At 41.3% G+C, this 23141-nt stretch overlaps 2 protein-coding genes across 2 annotated transcripts in view; one reads left to right on the top strand and one right to left on the bottom strand.

Annotated features, from left to right (window-relative positions):
* Positions 1-23141, bottom strand: part of LOC311142326 (NACHT, LRR and PYD domains-containing protein 3-like) — a 385235-nt gene that overhangs the window by 147791 nt on the left and 214303 nt on the right. The window lies entirely within an intron of this gene.
* Positions 1-23141, top strand: part of LOC311150772 (uncharacterized protein) — a 44296-nt gene that overhangs the window by 5817 nt on the left and 15338 nt on the right. Inside the window, exons 2-6 of the mRNA XM_084188297.1 lie at positions 4153-4262; positions 4985-5173; positions 11836-12024; positions 13683-13826; positions 20043-20159. Of these exons, the coding sequence (XP_084044423.1) occupies positions 5001-5173; positions 11836-12024; positions 13683-13826; positions 20043-20159 (623 nt within the window). The 5' untranslated portion in view covers positions 4153-4262; positions 4985-5000. The remainder of the gene's footprint in view (positions 1-4152; positions 4263-4984; positions 5174-11835; positions 12025-13682; positions 13827-20042; positions 20160-23141) is intronic.

The following is a 23141-nucleotide window of genomic DNA, read 5'->3' as shown; positions in this document are numbered from 1 at the left end:
TAAAAACAGTCCAGTTCAAAGTGAATGGAACAAATCCATATATAGCAATAGTCTATTTGCATATACAGTACCAGTCAACAGTTTGGACACACCTACTCATTCAAGGGTTTTTCTTTATTTTTACTATTTTCTACATATGGAATCATGTAGTAACCAAAAAAGTGTTAAACAAATAAAAATATATTTTAGATTTTAGATTCTTCAATGTAGCCACCATTTGCCTTGATGACAGCTTTGCACACTCTTGGCATTCTCTCAACTAGCTTCATGAGGAATGCTTTTCCAACAGTCTTGAAAGAGTTCCCACATATGCTGAGCACTTGTTGGCTGCTTTTCCTTCACTCTGCGTTCCAACTCATCCCAAACCATCTCAATTGGGTTGAGGTTGGGTGATTGTGGAGACCAGGTCATCTGATGCAGCACTCCATCACTCTCCTTCTTGGTCAGATAGCCCTTACACAGCCTTGAGGTGTGTTACGTCATTTTCCTGTTGAAAAACAAATGATAGTCCCACTAAGCGCAAACCAGATGGGATGGCGTATCGCTGCAGAATGCTGTGGTAGCCATGCTGGTTAAGTGTGCCTTGAATTCTAAATAATTCACAGACAGTGTCACCAGCAAAGCACCCCCACACCACCACACCTCCTCCTCCATGCTGTACGGTGGGAACCACACATGCAGAGATCATCCGTTCACCTACTCTGCGTCTCACAAAGACACGGCGGTTGGAACCAAAAATCTCAAATTTGGACCCATCAGAACAAAGGACAGATTTACACCAGTCTAATGTCCATTGCTCATGTTTCTTGGCCAAAGCAAGTCTCTTCTTCTTATTGGTGTCCTTTAGTAGTGGTTTCTTTGCAGCAATTCAACCATGAAGGCCTGATTCACGCAGTCTCCTCCGAACAGTTGATGTTGAGATGTATTTGTTACTTGAACTCTGTGAAACATTTATTCGGGCTGCAATTTCTGAGGCTGGTAACTTTAATGAACATATCCTCTGCAGCAGAGGTAACTCTGGGTCTTCCCTTCCTGTGGCGGTCCTCATGAGAGCCAGTTTCATCATAGCGCTTGATGGTATTTGCGACTGCACTTGAAGAAACTTGAAAAATTCTTGACATTTTCCGGATTCACCGACCTTCATGTCTTAAAGTAATGATGGACTGTTATTTCTCTTTACTTGTTTGAGCTGTTCTTGCCATAATATGTAGAAAATAGTAAAAATCAAGAAAAACCTTGAATGAGTAGGTATGTCCAAACTTTTGAGTGGCTAATATTGCGTTGATACGATCACAATTCCCACAGTAAAGGGAAACGTTGATAGTGATAACAGTTGTCTGGACCTCTGGCAGTCACTATGAGGGTGCCACAGGGTTCAATTCTCGGGCCGACTCTATTCTCTGTGTTTATCGATGATGTCGCTCTTGCTGCTGGTGACTCTCAGATCCACCTCTACGCAGACGACACCATTTTGTATACATCTGGCCCTTCATTGGACACTGTGTTAACCAACCTCCAAACGAGCTTCAATGCCATACAACACTCCTTCAGTAGCCTCCAACTGCTCTTAAACACTAGTAAAACAAATGCATGCTCTTCAATCGAACGCTGCTGGCACCCGCCCACCCGACTAGAATCACTACTCTTGACGGGTCTGACCAAGAGTATGTGGACAACTACAAATACCTAGGTGTCTGGTTAGACTGTAAACTCTCCTTCCAGACTCACATTAAGCATCTCCAATCCAAAGTTAAATCTAGAATCGGCTTCCTATTTCGCAACAAAGCCTCCTTCACTCATGCTGCCAAACATGCCCTCGTAAAACGGACTATCTTACCGATCCTTGACTTCAGCGATGTCATTTACAAAATAGCCTCCAACACTCTAATCAGCAATTTGGATGTAGTCTATCACAGTGCCATCCATTTGTCACCAAAGCCCCATATACTACCCACCATTGTGACCTGTACACTCTTGTTGACTGGCCCTCACTACATATTCGTCGCCAAACTCACTGGCTCCAGGTCATCTATAAATCACTGCTAGGCAAATCCCCGCATTATCTAAGCTCATTAGTCACCATAGCAACACCCACCCGTAGTATGCGCTCCAGCAGGTATATCTCACTGGTCATCCCCAAAGCCAACAACTCCTTTGGCCGCCATTCCTTCCAGTTCTCTGCTGCCAATGACTGGAACGAACTGCAAAAATCTCTGAAACTGGAGACTCTGATCTCCCTCACTAACTTTAAGCATCAGTTGTCAGAGCAGCTTACCGATCACTGCACCTGTACACAGCCCATCTGTCATTAGCCCACCCAACTACCTCATCCCCATATTGTTATTTATTTTGCTATTTTGCACCCCAGTATCTCTATTTGCACATCATCTTTTGCACATCTATCACTCCAGTGTTAACACTAAATTGTAATTATTTTGCACTATGGCCTATTTATTGCCTTACCTCCATAACTTACTACATTTGCACACACTGTATATAGATTTTCTATTGTATTATTGATTGTATGTTTTGTTTACCCCATATGTAACTCTGTGTTGTTTTTATCGCATTGCTTTGCTTTATCTTGGCCAGGTCGCAGTTGTAAATGAGAACTTGTTGTCAACTGGCTTACCTGGTTAAATAAAGGTGAAATTAAAAAAATAACTAACGGTGAAATCTCTAGAAAGTTCAGTGAAGTTCAATCTCATACTTCTCTGCGCATGCTGATATTTCTTCTGTGTGGCAGTCCCGGGGGAGCTGTGAGCCTGCGCACGGGCGCAGCTTAGAGGGAACATTGGTCACAATTCCAACCAAGTAACCCTATTGGTGCCAATGGAGCGATGCGTAGGGTGACTGTAACCCTATTGGTGCCAATGGAGCGATGCGTAGGGTGTTTGCCTTTCACACGAGCAACCCTGGTTTGCTTCCCTGCCCTGCTGTTTGCTACATTGGTGTCAGAATTGGAATGGCGGCTGTGAGGCCATCAGACTGGCCCGGACGTGTGAGTAGTCGACTTCCTGGTCGGAGGGGGCAGTGTGAGCCACATTCCAATTCCCACCATGTGGGTTAAACCTATTGGTGCGATGCGTAGGTTGTTTGCCTTTCTCACCATCGACCTGGGTTCTCTTCCCTGCCCTGTTTGATACACTACTGATGTCATAGACTACCTGTTGAACACAGAGACACAATAATATGAGCGAAAGGATTTGAGGATAATATCAGTTAGTGTTGATTTAGAGTTGTCTTTTAGGTTCAGCCTTCTAGCTTCCTTTATCAATTGGGTGAAATATAACAAATGACATGGTCTCAGAGTTGGGAGATAACCAGTCACAGTTTAAATCACTATGACAACCATTTCATTATTTCCCCAGCACAGCAAGGGAATCTAGAGACTCAACCTTTGCTAAATCAATAAATGACCATTATTCAGTACATTTAACGATACATATGTAGGATCTTAATTTGGAACATTTAGAACGAAAATACTTAACTAATGGTAACCGAACCGATAGAACGAACGACCAGCCGGCTCGGGACTATATCTTGTGGAAGGATGAAATAGTATGATAGAGTGTATAGTCCTTTAGTCTCTATGGACCAGATGGTAGTGTACAGTTCAGAGATGGCTTGATGTGGTGTGCAGTATAGAGTGTATAGTCCTTTAGTCTCTATGGGCCAGATGGCCAGTTGGTGAGGGCTACAGCATGGGGAAAGAAACTGTTCATATGGGGGTCTATAACATCCAATCACATATGTTTACAGCAGCTGACAGTTGCAACATCATTGCTAATAATGCAAACTGCCTTGGTTTAGATAAAGACAGGCTCTGTACAGATGTAGGATCTTAATTGAATCTCCTTGTTGCAGTAGAACTAAAACTTGTTGTGTATTGGAGGGTTAAAAAGGCTTCTGAAGTTTGTAATTTCCACTTTTCCACCTTTCCCTTTAGAAAAATGACCATTAACTATAATCCACATAATAATTCAAATGTCGTGTTGCTTCAGGATTATTTTCCTGCTGTAGCAAAAATTAAGATCCTACATCTGTAGCAATATACCTGTCTTTAATGTACATGGCTATATTAGGAGGACATGATTCTCTTTACACCATTGTTTTTTGACCATTTGATATATTTTATTTACTGTTGTTTAGGCTGGTTGAATGAGTTCCCTATGAGAGGCTACTTCATCTGCAAGACAACAGGGACACATTTCTCGGCAACACTAAATGTGTTGATTTGAAGGAAAGACGGGCAGACTCTGGTAAGTCTAGGCTACATAGAACTATTATATTAGAAAGTTAGGTCGTTTACAGACATTCAATAGTCAGAGTAGGTTTGATATATGATCACTTATCATGCTGACCAACCTGATGGTCTCTGTTGGAAATGTGAAACATGTCATGCCAAGGCTACATGCTCTGTCCTGCTACTGTTAGTTCTATAACGTTAATGGAACTGATCTGAACAGGTTTAGGCTGGTCATCTAGGATATGTAGGCTATAGCTGAGGTATAGACCTCCATCTGCATATCACTAACAAACCACTATTATATATTATAACCTAGCCTACTTTACATAATATAAATCTCCTACTTGTTGCAAAAATACTTTCTGAATGTATCAATGATTTCCCCTCAGATCAATCATGCCCGTTTTAGCCCTTCTGTCTACATTCTCAGATTGAAAGACAATAAATAGCCTACTTTTAATGAATAAAAATAAGTGTGAGACATGGCCTTGTGTTGCTGCACTGTCTATAACTACCTTAACAAACAGTGACTTATTATTATTATTGACAGTTAACATGGAGAAGAGATGTCACAACCAGATGTTCATCTGATTGCATTAAATAGACAGACTGTTTCGATATGTCTGTTAGTAAATGTTTTATTTCTCAAAGAGATAATGAAAAAATGAGAACAATTGACGTTCAAGAATTAGTTGTCACTGTTAACCACAACCAACATGCTGCATCTCTGTTTAGGGGTCAGTGGTCTAAAATGAGTCTCTCTGGGGAGAGAGAGGAGGGGGTCCCTGCCTCTAAAATGAGTCTCTCTGGGGAGAGAGAGGAGGGGAGCCCTGCCTCTAAAATGAGTCTCTCTGGGGAGAGAGAGGAGGGGGGTACGGCCTCTAAAGTACGTCTCTCTGGGGAACATGACACCAAAGCTAAAAGGTGAGATTACAGTTTTGTTTAAGAATTATTATGTACATTTCCAAAACTCCACAATTTTTTCACATTCGTTTTTTCATCAGAAAATATTGCTTCTGGGTACCTTCAATATTACTGATCTCAGATTTTTAATTAATAGACTTTAGATGTGTATGAAAATGTGCTTTTTTGCAACACGCTGTGTATCCAATGTTTAGCTGGAATGCGATGTTCGTATCCTGTATATATGACTGTGATATGTAGTTGTCTCACTTAGCTATCTTAAGATAAATGCACTTACAGATGCCATATCTTAATTTGACCCAGTTTCTCACAGCAGCAAAATTATCCTGCAGCAACAGGAAATGTGAATTATTATGTGGATTATAATTCATAAAAAAATGTTGTTAGGGCAAATCAAGTCTTAAAAGCTAAAATACACTACAATACGGCAACTGTATTGTAAGTCACTCTGGGCCTGGTTTCCCGATAGCGATGGAATTTAGGGTTATGAGTGTTTTAAGTGTTTCTTTCCTACAATCAATCAATCAATCAATTTTATTTTATATAGCCCTTCTTACATCAGCTAATATCTCGAAGTGCTGTACAGAAACCCAGCCTAAAACCCCAAACAGCTAGTAATGCAGGTGTAGAAGCACGGTGGCTAGGAAAAACTCCCTAGAAAGGCAAAACCTAGGAAGAAACCTAGAGAGGAACCAGGCTATGAGGGGTGGCCAGTCCTCTTCTGGCTGTGCCGGGTGGAGATTATAACAGAACCATGCCAAGATGTTCAAAAATGTTCATAAGTGACAAGCATGGTCAAATAATAATCAGGAATAAATCTCAGTTGGCTTTTCATAGCCGATCATTAAGAGTTGAAAACAGCAGGTCTGGGACAGGTAGGGGTTCCATAACCGCAGGCAGAACAGTTGAAACTGGAATAGCAGCAAGGCCAGGCGGACTGGGGACAGCAAGGAGTCACCACGGCCGGTAGTCCCGACGTATGGTCCTAGGGCTCAGGTCTCTCAGTTGGCTTTTCATAGCCGATCATTAAGAGTTGAAAACAGCAGGTCTGGGACAGGTAGGGGTTTCGTAGCCGCAGGCAGAACAGTTGAAACTGGAATAGCAGCAAGGCCAGGCGGACTGGGGACAGCAAGGTGTCATCATGCCCGGTAGTCCTGACGTATGGTCCTAGGGCTCAGGTTCTCAGAGAGAAAGAGAGAACGAGAGAATTAGAGAGAGCATACTTAAATTCACACAGGACACTGTATAAGACAGGAGAAGTACTCCAGGTATAACCAACTAACCCCAGCCCCCCGACACATAAACTACTGCAGCATAAATACTGGAGGCTGAGACAGGAGCGGTCCGGAGACACTGTGGCCCCATCCGAAGAAACCCCCGGACAGGGCCAAACAGGAAGGATATAACCCCACCCACTCCGCCAAAGCACAGCCCCCGCACCACTAGAGGGATATCCCCAACCACCAACTTACAATCCTGAGACAAGGCCGAGTATAGCCCACAGAGGTCTCCACCACAGCACAAACCAAGGGGGGGGCGCCAACCCAGACAGGAAGATCACGTCAGTAACTCAACCCACTCAAGTGACGCACCCCTCCCAGGGACGGCATGAAAGAGCACCAGCAAGCCAGTGACTCAGCCCCTGCAACAGGGTTAGAGGCAGAGAACCCCAGTGGAGAGGGGAACCGGCCTGGCAGAGACAGCAAGGGCTGTTCGTTGCTCCAGCCTTTCCGTTCACCTTCACACTCCTGGGCCAGACTACACTCAATCATATGACCTACTGAAGAGATAAGTCTTCAGTAAAGACTTAAAGGTTGAGACCGAGTCTGCGTCTCTCACATGGGTAGGCAGACTGTTCCATAAAAATGGAGATCTATAGGAGAAAGCCCTGCCTCCCGCTGTTTGCTTAGAAATTCTAGGGACAATTAGGAGGCCTGCGTCTTGTGACCGTAGCGTACGTATTGGTATGTACGGCAGGACCAACTCGGAAAGATAGGTAGGAGCAAGCCCATGTAACGCTTTATAGGTTAACAGTAAAACCTTGAAATCAGCCCTTGCCTTAACAGGAAGCCAGTGTAGGGAAGCTAGCACTGGAGTAATATGATCAAATTTCTTGGTTCTAGTCAGGATTCTAGCAGCCGTATTTAGCACTAACTGAAGTTTATTTAGTGCTTTATCCGGGTAGCCGGAAAATAGAGCATTGCAGTAGTCTAACCTAGAAGTAACAAATGCATGGATTAATTTTTCTGCATCATTTTTGGACAGAAAATTTCTGATTTTTGCAATGTTACGTAGATGGAAAAAAGCTGTCCTTGAAACAGTCTTGATATGTTCGTCAAAAGAGAGATCAGGGTCAAGAGTAACGCCTAGGTCCTTCACAGTTTTATTTGAGACGACTTTACAACCATCAAGATTAATTGTCAGATTTAACAGAAGATCTCTTTGTTTCTTGGGACCTAGAACAAGCATCTCTGTTTTGTCCGAGTTTAAAAGTAAAAAGTTTTCAGCCATCCACTTCCTTATGTCTGAAACACAGGCTTCTAGCGAGGGCAATTTTGGGGCTTCACCATGCTTCATTGAAATGTACAGCTGTGTGTCATCCGCATAGCAGTGAAAGTTAACATTATGTTTTCGAATAACATCCCCAAGAGGTAAAATATATAGTGAAAACAATAGTGGTCCTAAAACGGAACCTTGAGGAACACCGAAATGTACAGTTGATTTGTCGGAGGACAGACCATTCACAGAGACAAACTGATATCTTTCCGACAGGTAGGATCTAAACCAGGCCAGAACTTGTCCGTGTAGACCAATTTGGGTTTCCAGTCTCTCCAAAAGAATGTGGTGATCGATGGTGTCAAAGGCAGCACTAAGGTCTAGTAGCACGAGGACAGATGCAGAGCCTCGGTCTGACGCCATTAAAAGGTCATTTACCACCTTCACAAGTGCAGTCTCAGTGCTATGATGGGGTCTAAAACCAGACTGAAGCATTTCGTATACATTGTTTGTCTTCAGAAAGGCAGTGAGTTGCTGCGCAACAGCTTTTTCTAAAATTTTTGAGAGGAATGGAAGATTCGATATAGGCCGATAGTTTTTTATATTTTCCGGGTCAAGGTTTGGCTTTTTCAAGAGAGGCTTTATCACTGCCACTTTTAGTGAGTTTGGTACACATCCGGTGGATAGAGAGCTGTTTATTATGTTCAACATAGGAGGGCCAAGCACAGGAAGCAGCTCCTTCAGCAGTTTAGTAGGAATAGGATCCAGTATGCAGCTTGAAGGTTTAGAGGCCATGATTATTTTCATCATTGTGTCAAGAGATATAGTACTAAAACACTTAAGTGTCTCTCCCGATCCCAGGCCCTCGCAGAGCTGTGCAGATCCAGGACAGCTAAGCCCTGGAGGAATACGCAGATTCAAAGAGGAGTCCGTAATTTGCTTTCTAATGGTCATGATCTTTTCCTCAAAGAAGTTCATGAATTTATCACTGCTGAAGTGAAAGCCATCCTCTCTTGGGGAATGCTGCTTTTTAGTTAGCTTTGCAACAGTATCAAAAATAAATTTTGGATTGTTCTTATTTTCCTCGATTAAGTTGGAAAAGTAGGATGATCGAGCAGCAGTGAGGGCTCTTCGGTACTGCACGGTACTGTCTTTCCAAGCTAGTCGGAAGACTTCCAGTTTGGTGTGGCGCCATTTCCGTTCCAATTTCCTGGAAGCTTGCTTCAAAGCTCGGGTATTTTCTGTATACCAGGGAGCTAGTTTCTTATGACAAATGTTTTTCGTTTTTAGGGGTGCAACTGCATCTAGGGTATTGCGCAAGGTTAAATTGAGTTCCTCAGTTAAGTGGTTAACTGATTTTTGTCCTCTGACGTCCTTGGGTAGGCAGAAGGAGTCTGGAAGGGCATCAATGAATTTTTGTGTTGTCTGAGAATTTATAGCACGACTTTTGATGCTCCTTGGTTGGGGTCTGAGCAGATTATTTGTTGCGATTGCAAACGTAATAAAATGGTGGTCCGATAGTCCAGGATTTTGTGGAAAAACATTAAGATCTACAACATTTATTCCATGGGACAAAACTAGGTCCAGAGTATGACTGTGGCAGTGAGTAGGTCCAGAGACATGTTGGACAAAACCCACTGAGTCGATAATGGCTCCGAAAGACTTTTGGAGTGGGTCTGTGGACTTCTCCATGTGAATATTAAAATCACCAAAAATTAGAATATGATCTGCTATGACTACAAGGTCTGATAGGAATTCAGGAAACTCAGAGAGGAACGCTGTATATGGCCCAGGAGGCCTGTAAACAGTAGCTATAAAAAGTGATTGAGTAGGCTGCATAGATTTCATGACTAGAAGCTCAAAAGATGAAAACGCCATTTTTTTTTTTGTAAATTGAAATTTGCTATCGTAAATGTTAGCAACACCTCCGCCTTTGCGGGATGCACGGGGAATATGGTCACTAGTGTAACCAGGAGGTGAGGCCTCATTTAACACAGCAAATTCATCAGGCTTAAGCCATGTTTCAGTCAGGCCAATCACATCAAGATTATGATCAGTGATTAGTTCATTGACTATGACTGCCTTTGAAGTGAGGGATCTAACATTAAGTAACCCTATTTTGAGATGTGAGGTATCACGATCTCTTTCAATAATGGCAGGAATGGAGGAGGTCTTTATCCTAATAAGATTGCTAGGGTGAACACCGCCATGTTTAGTTTTGCCCAACCTAGATCGAGGCACAGACACAGTCTCAATGGGTATGGCTGAGCTGACTACACTGACTGTGCTATTGGCAGACTCCACTAAGCTGGCAGGTTGGCTAACAGCCTGCTGCCTGGCCTGCACCCTATTTCACTGTGGGGCTAGAGGAGTTAGAGCCCTATCTATGTTGGTAGATAAGAGGAGAGCACCCCTCCAGCTAGGATGGAGTCCGTCACTCCTCAGCAGGTCAGGCTTGGTCCTGTTTGTGGGTGAGTCCCAGAAAGAGGGCCAATTATCCACAAATGTTATCTTTTGGGAGGGGCAGAAAACAGTTTTCAACCAGCGATTAAGTGCTGAGACTCTGCTGTAGAGCTCGTCACTTCCCCTAACTGGGAGGGGGCCAGAGACAATTACTCGATGCCGACACATCTTTCTAGCTGATTTACACGCTGAAGCTATGTTGCACTTGGTGACCTCTGACTGTTTCATCCTAACATCGTTGGTGCCGACGTGGATAACAATATCTCTATACTCTCTACACTCGCCAGTTTTAGCTTTAGCCAGCACCATCTTTAGATTAGCCTTAACGTCGGTAGCCCTGCCCCCTGGTAAACAGTGTATGATCGCTGGGTGATTCGTTTTAAGTCTAATACTGCGAGTAATGGAGTCGCCAATGACTAGGGTTTTCAATTTGTCAGAGCTAATGGTGGGAGCCTTTGGAGTCTCAGACCCCGTAACGGGAGGAGTAGAGACTAGAGAAGACTCAGACTCAGACTCCGACTCGCTACATAATGGGGAAAACCGGTTGAAGGTTTCTGTCGGCTGAATGAGCGACACCGGTTGAGCATTCCAACAGTATTTCCCTCCAGAAGCCATGAGAAAGTTGTCCGGCTGCGGGGACTGTGCGGGGGGATTTATACTAACGTTACTGTCTGTACTTACTGGTGGCACAGACGCTGTTTCTTCCTTTCCTACACTGATATTACCCTTGCCTAACGATTGCGTCTGAAGCTGGGCTTGTAGCACAGCTATTCTCGCCGTAAGGCGAGAATTCTCCTGTATATTATGAGTACAGCGACTGCAATTAGAAGACATCATGTTAATGTTACTACTTAGCTTCGGCTGTTGAAGATGTTGATGAACCATGTCCAGATAAAGCGTCCGGAGTGAAAAAGTTGAATAAGGGAAAAAAGTTGCGATGGAAAAAAGGAAAATAACGTAAAGTTGGCAGCTAAAACGCACAGGAAAATGACTCTTCTGTCTCGGGGTAAACGTCCGGGGTGAAAAAGTTTAACGAAAAAAGATGAGTGAGGACAAAACTAAAAAGTTGGTAAATTTGTTGAACACAGAGATTGATTAAACGTTTATTAAAAGTAAAACGTGAATAGTTTGGCAGGTAGCCAAGTAGCAACAAACAGCACAGCAGTACGGAGACAATGCGGAAGCGAGACGGCTGGTCATCTAGGATATGTAGGCTATAGCTGAGGTATAGACCTCCATCTGCATATCACTAACAAACCACTATTATATATTATAACCTAGCCTACTTTACATAATATAAATCTCCTACTTGTTGCAAAAATACTTTCTGAATGTATCAATGATTTCCCCTCAGATCAATCATGCCCGTTTTAGCCCTTCTGTCTACATTCTCAGATTGAAAGACAATAAATAGCCTACTTTTAATGAATAAAAATAAGTGTGAGACATGGCCTTGTGTTGCTGCACTGTCTATAACTACCTTAACAAACAGTGACTTATTATTATTATTATTGACAGTTAACATGGAGAAGAGATGTCACAACCAGATGTTCATCTGATTGCATTAAATAGACAGACTGTTTCGATATGTCTGTTAGTAAATGTTTTATTTCTCAAAGAGATAATGAAAAAATGAGAACAATTGACGTTCAAGAATTAGTTGTCACTGTTAACCACAACCAACATGCTGCATCTCTGTTTAGGGGTCAGTGGTCTAAAATGAGTCTCTCTGGGGAGAGAGAGGAGGGGGTCCCTGCCTCTAAAATGAGTCTCTCTGGGGAGAGAGAGGAGGGGAGCCCTGCCTCTAAAATGAGTCTCTCTGGGGAGAGAGAGGAGGGGGGTACGGCCTCTAAAGTACGTCTCTCTGGGGAACATGACACCAAAGCTAAAAGGTGAGATTACAGTTTTGTTTAAGAATTATTATGTACATTTCCAAAACTCCACAATTTTTTCACATTCGTTTTTTCATCAGAAAATATTGCTTCTGGGTACCTTCAATATTACTGATCTCAGATTTTTAATTAATAGACTTTAGATGTGTATGAAAATGTGCTTTTTTGCAACACGCTGTGTATCCAATGTTTAGCTGGAATGCGATGTTCGTATCCTGTATATATGACTGTGATATGTAGTTGTCTCACTTAGCTATCTTAAGATAAATGCACTTACAGATGCCATATCTTAATTTGACCCAGTTTCTCACAGCAGCAAAATTATCCTGCAGCAACAGGAAATGTGAATTATTATGTGGATTATAATTCATAAAAAAATGTTGTTAGGGCAAATCAAGTCTTAAAAGCTAAAATACACTACAATACGGCAACTGTATTGTAAGTCACTCTGGGCCTGGTTTCCCGATAGCGATGGAATTTAGGGTTATGAGTGTTTTAAGTGTTTCTTTCCTACAACGGCTGAAGATGTAACATGCACTTCCCACGCACCACGCAGAGAGAACGGTCGCTATGATGACTGAAAACACAACCGTGGGAAAAACGAGGGACACATTTCAGGGCAAGGGCGGTCCATTTAAAATGAATTAATTCTTCCCTCACCCTATGCCCTGCAAGTGTCAACTCAAAATGCGTCATGAAACGTAATCAGAAGTGTCAACTCATCGTACGTCATGATACGTCATCAGAAGTGTCCACTTAACTTGAGGGCTGAGGGGAGAGGGAGTATTTTAAGTGTTTGAAACGCTGCCATGGATAGTTTCGAAGTAACATAACCACATGATCAATGGCGTCCGAAGCTTCGTTTGGTCTCATGCTTTTTCGAACCATGTGTTGCAAAATGCGAGAGATCTCACTGATTTCTCCCTGGTGCTTTTTTCGAAGCAAAGTATTTTTCTAACACTGACCTCTACTGGACACCTTATTTACACATTTAGTTTGGTGTCTTCCAGTTTGTAGCCCCTGAATGGGAGCTCAGCAGGTAGGGACGGGGATTTGGATCAGACATCAACATAGGCACAAGATTGAATCCCTGCTATAGTTGAACAATTCTTTTTTGTTGAACCACACAATCTTCCCATTGTTATTTAAATCATTTGTTTTATTTAGTGTAGCCTATGATAATCTTCTGTATTTAGTATCCTGAATAATACCACAGATGCATCGTTTTTGAAAACATAGTGAACCTGGAGGCAAAAAGCGAACCCCACATTCTAACTAAATGTTGTTTATTAGCACTCAAATCTATCAATGGCATTTTCGGCACAATTTGGTGAAAGCCCCAAAGCGTTCAGAAAGCCTCTGTTTCCCACCACTAGTGGACACCCCCATGAGTGTCTTTCAGAACCCCTCCTAAAACCACCTGTTTCGTTTTGGTTGTTGTTAATGACTCTTTGTTAGTTCCTTCTTCTGTTTGAGAGACAATGTTTAATTTCTTATTGAGGAACGTAACAATGTTCATGTGATTAAATTAAATCACCCGACTGTTTGGATGTGTCTGTTAGTAAATGTTTTATTTCTAAGAGATCATGAGTAAAAGAGAACAATTTGATGAGTTGTCACTGTGTTCACCACAACCAACATGCTGCATCTCTGTTTAGGGGTCAGTGCTCTAAAAGGAGTCTCTCTGGGGAGAGAGAAGAGGGGGGCCCTGCCTCTAAAATGAGTCTCTCTGGGGAGAGAGAGGAGGGGGGCCCTGCCTCTAAAATGAGTCTCTCTGGGGAACATGACACCAAAGCTAAGAGGTGAGATGACAATTTTATGAAGAATTTATTAAGTTTATTTACAAAATAAATAGCTATCTCAAGATGAATGCACTTACTGTAAATCACTCTGGATTAGAGTATCTGCTAAATCAGGAGTTCTCAATCCGGGGTCAGTGGAGGTACTGCAGGGGTTCTGCAGCACCCTGACTGGACTCGTTGCAATGGAAGACATTTGATTGGATTTTCACGACACGACCACTTTGCCTACTCTTCATTATTGCCTAATATAATGGAATGCATATTTTATTAACCAATTCTGATGGTTGTTACAAGCAGAATTTTGAAAATATTACCATTATACCAACACACTCTTCACACCCGTTTAACAACTAAATAGCTTTGGCATCGTAGGCATCAGTGTCCCTTGCCAATAATGTTGGCTACAACGTTGCATACAATGTTCATTTTCATCGAACACATATTTCGCCCTAGATGCCTTCAATTGCCCAATTTATAGCCATGTCCAATTTAGGATTATTTTTTAACAACATGATGTTGCGCTCCAAAGGGATAACTTGAAATAGCATGAGAACCAAAAAGGCTTCTATCACTTCCTTAATATATGGAACCAGTAAAAGTTATATATATTTTTGGGGTTCAGTGAAGAAGAACCTGTAGAGTTCTGATCAACCATGTGTAGCCCTGTGTAGCTCAGTTGGTAGAGCATGGCGTTTGCAACGCAAGGGTTGTGGGCTCGATTCCCACGGTGGGCCAGTAGGAATAATAAATAATGTATCCACTCACTAACTGTAAGTCGCTCTGGATAAGAGCGTCTGTAAAATGTAAAAAATGATAAACGAAAGGTGAATGTTTTGAGGATGTGAACCCAGCAGCCCTTCAGTGGTCCGAACAAGCCCGCCCGTTTTTTCAAGCGCCCGACCAGGGATTCAAACCAGCCGCCATAGGTCCAACTCCTGCCACTGCTCCAACTCCTTAGCCGCTGGGTGAAAACCGGATTTAATCTTCAGAAATAAGCATGAGTTAATCTGCCAAAATGAAGACAAAATGCTATGCAGACATACATGGTATCACTTATACATAATTATTATACATAAATTATTGCCAAAAGCACAAGACATATTGTTTCATGTAGGTCTATATTATTTCTGGATTGATCATGTAGAAAGTTTATTGTTCAATTTGCTTTTTGCTTTACGGTCAGTGACAGTATGAGTGTAGCCAGATCCTTTTCACTCGCTATCCTTGTTTCATCTTGTGGTTAACCGGATTCGTCATCATCCTCGAGGGACAGACGAATGACCGGCTAGCTAGCCAAGCTAGTCGGTACAGCTAGCTAAGCTAGCTACTCTACCAGCAGCATCCTAGTTATCCTAGCTACCACTACATCATCACCGGCTGCCTGCATTTCTTGTGGACCGATGGAGCTCCCTGGTTGTTTCTTCCACCTGTTAAATACCGTGGAGGGCTTCTCCCTCTCTCATTGACGGATGCTGGCCTATGCTCCCTCTGTCCGGTTCTCCTCTCTTCACTAGATGGACGGTAACTTTAGTGTTTAACCCCTCTGTGTCAAAGGACCAAACTTTTGAATATTTTTTTCGGGGCGCCTCAAGTCACATTTTTTTACAACGTTTTTTCCTGATGAAAAATAGTTAATTGCATCCACCATGGAGCCCAGTTTCATAAGATTACCTTATGTCTTATTTTAAGTCATTTTTCACCCAACCAGCTCCTATTAGTTCTATTTAGCTCTGTGACACCGACTCGCCTTCAGAACGTTCTATTCCCAGCCCATTGTTCTGCGTCACAATGCCAGCTTCACTATTGTTATCAATGAGACCTGCCTGCATTAACCCTGTAGGTTTACCTCAGGTAACTTATTATTATCAAGGTTACGGCTACTTGGTGAGCGCGCACACTGTTCACCTGAATACATGTTGTAGTCACCAATAGTGAGGTGAGACACAGTTTAAGAGGCGATGGCTGGCAGATAGCCATCAAACCTTAAACCGTTTCTGGTAATGGTTAACATTATTTGTTTTCAGAAAAAGGTGTACAACCTAAACAAAACGCATGTCCCTGTCTTCTTTTTCAAAATGTTGGCCAATTTAAAATTTACATTTTTTTATTAAGAAATAACCATTTTTCTTTGATGATGTGTTGTTTTTAAATGGCTGCTGGGTAATTTGATATGTGTCCAAATCTTAGTTCGTAGGCATCGAATTGAGCGAATGCTGCGCAGGTTCACTGAGTTGCAAACCAAATGGATATAATGGGGTGATTGTTGTCTAATTTGGTGGTCTAGCTCATTGATTTGTAGATCTGACACAGTTGCTACCTCAGATTATGAGGTGTCGTGAATGAGGTATGTAGTACCCACGGACGGCCACAGGGAGGAGCAAGAGAGCTATAACTATATACCTTTTTTTTTGCCTTAAAATCCCTAATATAACCTATTTAGCCCTAACCCTTAAATCTAATTCTAGTTTAGTTTTAACCCTAACCCCTAACCCTAGGTATAACCTATTTTAGCATTAACCGTAACCCTAATTCTAGGGTAGGGTAGCCTAGAACACTTTTAGAAACTATTTTAGTAATAATATTATCTTATTAAATACAATTATAGTGCGAAATAGCATTTTGATTATTTTGTTAATCAAAACCTGTCTAAGCGTTTTGCTATAAAAAAAAATGAAGTTATTTTATGATATTTATTATTGCAAGGCAGAGCACTTGATAAACAAGCCACATTAGTTTTATTTTTCAAATGTGGTTTGAACTGGGTGACCTAGTAACCGCTATGTGAAATTCCAGCAATTGGCGTGGGATAGGTGGGGCAGGTTTGAGACTAATCTAAGGAATTAACAACAAAAATACACTTTATTTCTCAGCTGCCTCACTAATGTCTGTACGTGAATTCATCACTTTTAATTGTTAAATATTTCCAATATATGGCAGCATAAGACCACGAAGCATCAGTTATAGGCTACAAGCAGCAATATGATTAACATAAAATAGCATGCAACCAAATACTATATGTCCCATGATTTTCTAAAATGGTCACTCATTACTTTAGTTAGCTATATATCACGTATTAGGCCTGTGATGCTTTTGGAAGAGCAATTAAATAGTGACTATAGCAGGTGTTGAACCCCGGGTAAATAATCACTAGTCAGATGCTCCAACCTCAACCCTAGTATACATTCATTATAAAAAATAATCTTAATATCTAATATTGGGAGTAAACAACCTCGGAATAGAAAAGACAAGTGCGTGTTCCAGCCCCCCAATAAATTACATCATGCAACCCTCCCGGTTAGCAAATGTACCTCAACATGCCCCTCGCTTGCAACGCCAGGGTTGTGGGTTCGATTCCCATGGGGGGCCAGTATGAAAAATAAATTTAAAAAAGAATAATGTATGCACTAACTGTAAGTCGCTCTGGATAAGAGCGTCTGCTAAATGACGTAAATGTAAATGTAATGAAATATATTGAGACAATTTACAGACAGTAGCCTACAAGTAGCAACATAGAACTCAATTAATTGAACATTAAATGTATTTAAATATGATTGAAATAGGACTATAGCCTGCTGTTTATAATTTAATGCAGTTATCTCGGTTTTCATTTGAAGCAAATTTGTGTACGTCCCTTGTTTGCATCAATTGCAAATAGATTGGCAACTTTGTATTTGTACTCAACTTTGTTCTGAATTTATCAGTGGTCACAAAGAGACGGGTAAACCATGTGATTCTATGTTTACTGGAGATCTTCTGTGTATAATGTCATGCGGGAGGGCAAAAAAGCATCTATGATGCCCCTAGGAAGATTCTAACAATGAACTAGCCTTAAGATGCTTTTGGGAAACCAGTCCTGGATAAGAACATCTGCTAAATGACTAAAATGACAAATGTAAATGTTTTACATACAGATCTCATATTACTGTATTGAATGTTGTACATGTGTACAGTTCTTTATTACAAATGTCGTTATTTGTTACATTTGACTGTAAAATCTAGCAGTACTACTTATTTCTCTGGGAGTGAGGCAGATATACAGTGAGCTCCATAATTCATTGGACAGTGACATTTTTTTTGTTATTTTGGTTCTGTACTCTAGCACTTTGAGTTTGAAAGGATACAATGACAATGAGGGTGAAGTGCAGACTGTCAGCTTTAATTTGAGGGTATATTCATACATATCGGATGAACCGTTTAGAAATTATAGAAGCTTTTGTACATGGTCCCCCCCTTTTTCGGGCATCAAAAAACATTGGACAGTTTAACATAATGTAGAATAAAGTAATCATTGTTAATATTTGGTCGCATATCCTTTGCATGCAATGACTGCTTGAAGTCTGCGATGCATTGACATCAACAGACGCTGGGTATCTTCCCTGGTGATGCTCTGCCAGGCCTGTACTGCAGCCATCTTCAGTTCCTGCTTATTTTGGGGACTTATTGCCTTCAGTCTCCTCTTCAGCATGTAAAATGCATGTTCAATTGGATTCAGATCCGGTGATTGACTCGGCCAGTCAAGGATTTTCCACTTTTTGGCCATCAAAAACCCCTTTGTTGCTCTAGCAGTATGTTTAGGGTCATTGTCTTGTTGCATGATGAAGTGCCGTCCAATGAGTTTGGAGGCATTTGGTTTTATCTGAGCAGATAAAATATTTCTATAGACTTCAGAATTCATTGTTCTACTTCTGTCTGCAGTCACATCATCGATGAAGACAATTGAGCCTGTTCCACTGGCAGCCATACAGGCCCAAGCCATAACACCCCCTCCACCATGTTTCACGGATGAGGTGGTATGCTTTGGATCATGGGCATTTCTTTTTTTTCTCCACACTTTCCTCTTTCCATCACTCTGGTACATGTTAATCTTTGTCTCATCTGTCCACAATACTTTTTTCCAGAACTCTTGGGGCTCTTTTAGGTGCTTTTTAGCAAACTGTAATCTCACCTTTCTGTTCTTCAGGCTTATCAGTGGTTTGCATCTTGTAGTGTACCCTCTGTAGTCCTGCTGGTGTAGTCTTCTACGTATGGTAGACTTTGACACATCTACACCTGCATCCAGGAGAGTGTTTTTGATCTGTTGGGCTGTTGTCAGGGGGGTTTTCTTCACCATAGAGAGTATTCTCCGGTCATCCACTACAGTGGTCTTCCTCGGTCTACCGGGTCTTTTGACATAATTGAGTTCACCGGTTGTTTTTTTCTTGTTAATAATGAACCAAACTGTTGACTTGGGCATGTCCAGGGTTTTTGCAATGTTCCTGATTGATTGATTTTCATTTCTGAGCCTTATGACGGCCAGCTTCATTTGCATCGACACTGCTGTCTTCCTCATGTTGTCACACCACAACAACAACCTCCAAAGGCAATAGCAAAGTCTAGAATCAATGCTATTCATCAACAGCTCTCCTGCATTCACTAACGACACAAATGAATACACCTGCCTAACGACACACATCTGTGAAGCCAATTTAACAAATACTTGTAGTACCTTAAAATGGGGGGACCATGTATAAAAGGTGCTATCATTTCTAAACAGTTCATCCGATATATATGAAAATACCCTCAAATTAAAGCTGACAGTCTGCACTTCACCCTCATTGTCATTGTATCCTTTCAAACTCAAAGTGCTAGAGTACAGAACCAAAATAACAAAAAAAGTGTCACTGTCCAATGAATTATGGAGCTCACTGTATATATATATATATATATATATATATATATATATATATATATATATATATATATATATATATATATATATATATTATTACTGTGTAAAACCTAGCAGTACTACTTATTTCTCTGAGAGTGAGGCAGATATAAATTATTACTGTGTAAAACCTAGCAGTACTACTTATTTATCTGAGAGTGAGGCAGATATATATATTATCACTGTGTAAAACCTAGCAGTACTACTTATTTCTCTGAGAGTGAGGCAGATATAGCATTTTGGAAAAAAACATGATTATTTGTCTCTCTGAAATGAAACCATCAAGTGATAGATTTTAAACAAATACATGTCTGTCATTGAACAACCCCATACCATGATTAGATGGTGAAAAGACACACCAATCTCTTTCATAATTTCTTTAAACTATAAAAGCTAATTTACCAACATTTCTGAAAATGGATATATAGCGTTTTTGATTGAAACTCTTGTTTCCCCATCTGAGCTCAGAGTAGATGAGAGACGTAATGTTTGTCTCTGTTGTGTTGAAGCCCAATCAAGCAGGAGAGACCAGCCTCCCCTGTACCCAGCTGTGTGTCCATGAAGAGTGACCGGTCTATGGAACCTCCTATATACTTCAGAGAGGGAGACTTTTCTAGTGAACAAAGGTAAGAAGAAATCATGGGTCATGGTCAGTGAGTTAAACAACACTGTCTCTAGTCATTTCTCCTCACCCATTTTCCCATTTATTTTTGTTGTTTAACAAGGCTAATCCTATTTTTCAATTTCATAGACCTGAAACAATATTAAACTAACACAACATTCCCTGTGTGTGTGTGTGTGTGTGTGTGTGTGTGTGTGTGCACTCCCTGGATGAGGATATCTCTATCCTGATTGCCGTGTCACTTTTACCCCTACCTACATGTACATATTACCTCAACTACCTGGTACCCCTGCACATTGACTCAGTACTGGTACTCCTTGTATATAGTCTAGTTATTAACTCAACTACCTGGTACCCCTGCACATTGACTCAGTACTGGTACTCCTTGTATATAGTCTAGTTATTACCTCAACTACCTGGTACCCCTGCACATTGACTCAGTACTGGTACTCCTTGTATATAGTCTAGTTATTACCTCAACTACCTGGTACCCTGCACATTGACTCAGTACTGGTACTCCTTATAGCCTCATTACTACCTCAGCTACCTGGTACCCCTGGACATTGACTCAGTACTGGTACTCCTTGTATATAGTCTAGTTATTACCTCAACTACCTGGTACCCCTGCACATTGACTCAGTACTGGTACTCCTTGTATATAGTCTAGTTATTAACTCAACTACCTGGTACCCCTGCACTTTGACTCAGTACTGGTACTCCTTGTATATAGTCTAGTTATTACCTCAACTACCTGGTACCCCTGCACATTGACTCAGTACTGGTACTCCTTGTATATAGTCTAGTTATTACCTCAACTACCTGGTACCCTGCACATTGACTCAGTACTGGTACTCCTTATAGCCTCATTACTACCTCAACTACCTGGTACCCCTGCACATTGACTCAGTACTGGTACTCCTTGTATATAGTCTAGTTATTACCTCAACTACCTGGTACCCCTGGACATTGACTCAGTACTGGTACTCCTTGTATATAGTCTAGTTATTACCTCAACTACCTGGTACCCCTGCACATTGACTCAGTACTGGTACTCCTTATAGCCTCATTAGTGTTATTTTATTGTGTTACTATTTCCTTTTTTTATTTAGCAAATTTTTGTTACTTTTTAACTAAATTGTTGGGAAAGGGCTCGTAAGTAAGCATTTCACGGTAAAGTGTACCACTGTTGTATTCGGCGCATGTGACAAATACAATTTCATTTAATTTCATTTGAAGGTCATGCGTAAAAACATGTCATCAGGTCGAGCAGTCGTCTCACGCCGAACGGTCGTCTCACGCCGAACTGCGCATGTGCAGGCCGTCAAATCAAAGGCACTCCTTCCATATAAAGTTGTTTTTGACTAACATGAAAACGTGTCAGTTTGTCACTTTCACGAGGTTGAAGTAATAATCTGTTCAACTACTAAAGACAGAACATTTATAAAATGAACAAATCAATCAACCAAATTAGATTTGTCACATGCTCCTAATACAACAGGTGTAGACCTTACTGTGAAATGCTTACTTACGAGCCCTTAACCAACAATGCTGAGTTAAAAAATATTTTACTAACAACTAAGGAAGTCATTTTTACTTCTTTGACTTCTCAAACCCTAAACCCTGGCCTGGTCTGCTTCATATGCGTACCACAATTATATATTTTTTTTTACATCAGCAGTTGTCACAAAGTGCTTATATAGAAACCCAGTCTAAAACCCCAAAGAGCAAGCAATGCAGATGTAGAAGCACGGTGGCTAGGAAAAACTCCATAGAAAGGCAGGAACCTAGGAAGAAACCTAGAGAGGAACCAGGCTCTGAGGGGTGGCCAGTCCTCTTCTGGCTGTGCTGGGGGGAGATTATAAGAGTGTATGGCCATTAAGGCCAGATCATTCTTCAAGATTTTCAAATGTTCATGACCAGCAGGGTCAAATAATAATCACTGTGGTTATAGAGGGTGCAACAGGTCAGCACCTCAGGAGTAAATGTCAGTTGGCTGTTCATAGCCAAGCATTCAGAGGTCAAGACAGCAGGTGTTGTAGAGAGAGAGAAGGAGAGGGAGAGAGAGAGAGAGAGGGTCGAAACAGCAGGTTCGGGACAAGGTCGCACGTCCGGTGAACAGGTCAGAGTTCCATATCCGCAGGCAGACCAGTAGAAACTGGATCAGCAGCATGACAAGGTATCACGTCCGGTGGAGCATGTATCGATACTGATAGGATCGAAAGAAGGGGAGCGCTGCTCTCGGATCAGTTTTCTCCATTAAAATCTTTCCTTATAATTATAATTATTTCACAATACTGACCACGGATCAGCTTCTAGAATGATATTACTACCTACGGCTGCAAAAATTGAGGTAGTTTATTCTAGTGCTTACACAATAAAAATGCACTAAATCACAGATTTGGCACATCATTGGGCACATGTTAGGCTACACATCATTAAATATATTGAGACAAATTACAGACAGTAGCTTACAAGTAGCAAAATAAAACTAAATATATTGAACATGGAATATATTTCAATATAATTGAAATAGGACTATAGCCTGCTGTTTATAATTTAATGCAGTCATCTCGGTTTTCATTTGAAGCAAATGTTTATACGTCCCTTGTTTGAATCAATTGCAAAGACATTGGCAACTTTGTATTTGTAGTCAACTTTGTTCTGAATTTATCAGCATAACAAAGAGACGGATAAACCATGTGGTTTTATGTTTAGCGGAGATCTTCTGTGTATAAAGTGACGCGGGAGGGCAAAAAAGCATCTAACGACGCACTTGGCTGTTCTACAAGTGGTCTGAGGCAGGTGTTAGAATATGAGCGTTTTCAAGTGCAACGTTAATAACGATGGTTTGGGGAAACAGCTCAGAGATTTAACAATGCTCCTACGAAGGTTCTAATGATGAACTTGGACTTAAAATGCTTTTGGGAATCCGGACCCTGAATAAAAAACATCTGCTAAATGTTTTACATACAGATCTCATATTACT

This window comes from Coregonus lavaretus, assembly GCF_964263955.1.
Source record: "Coregonus lavaretus genome assembly, chromosome: 2".
In the NCBI taxonomy this organism is placed as follows: Eukaryota; Metazoa; Chordata; class Actinopteri; order Salmoniformes; family Salmonidae; genus Coregonus; species Coregonus lavaretus.
The sequence above is the reverse complement of the archived record's forward strand: the minus strand, read 5'-3'. Positions and strand labels throughout refer to the sequence as shown.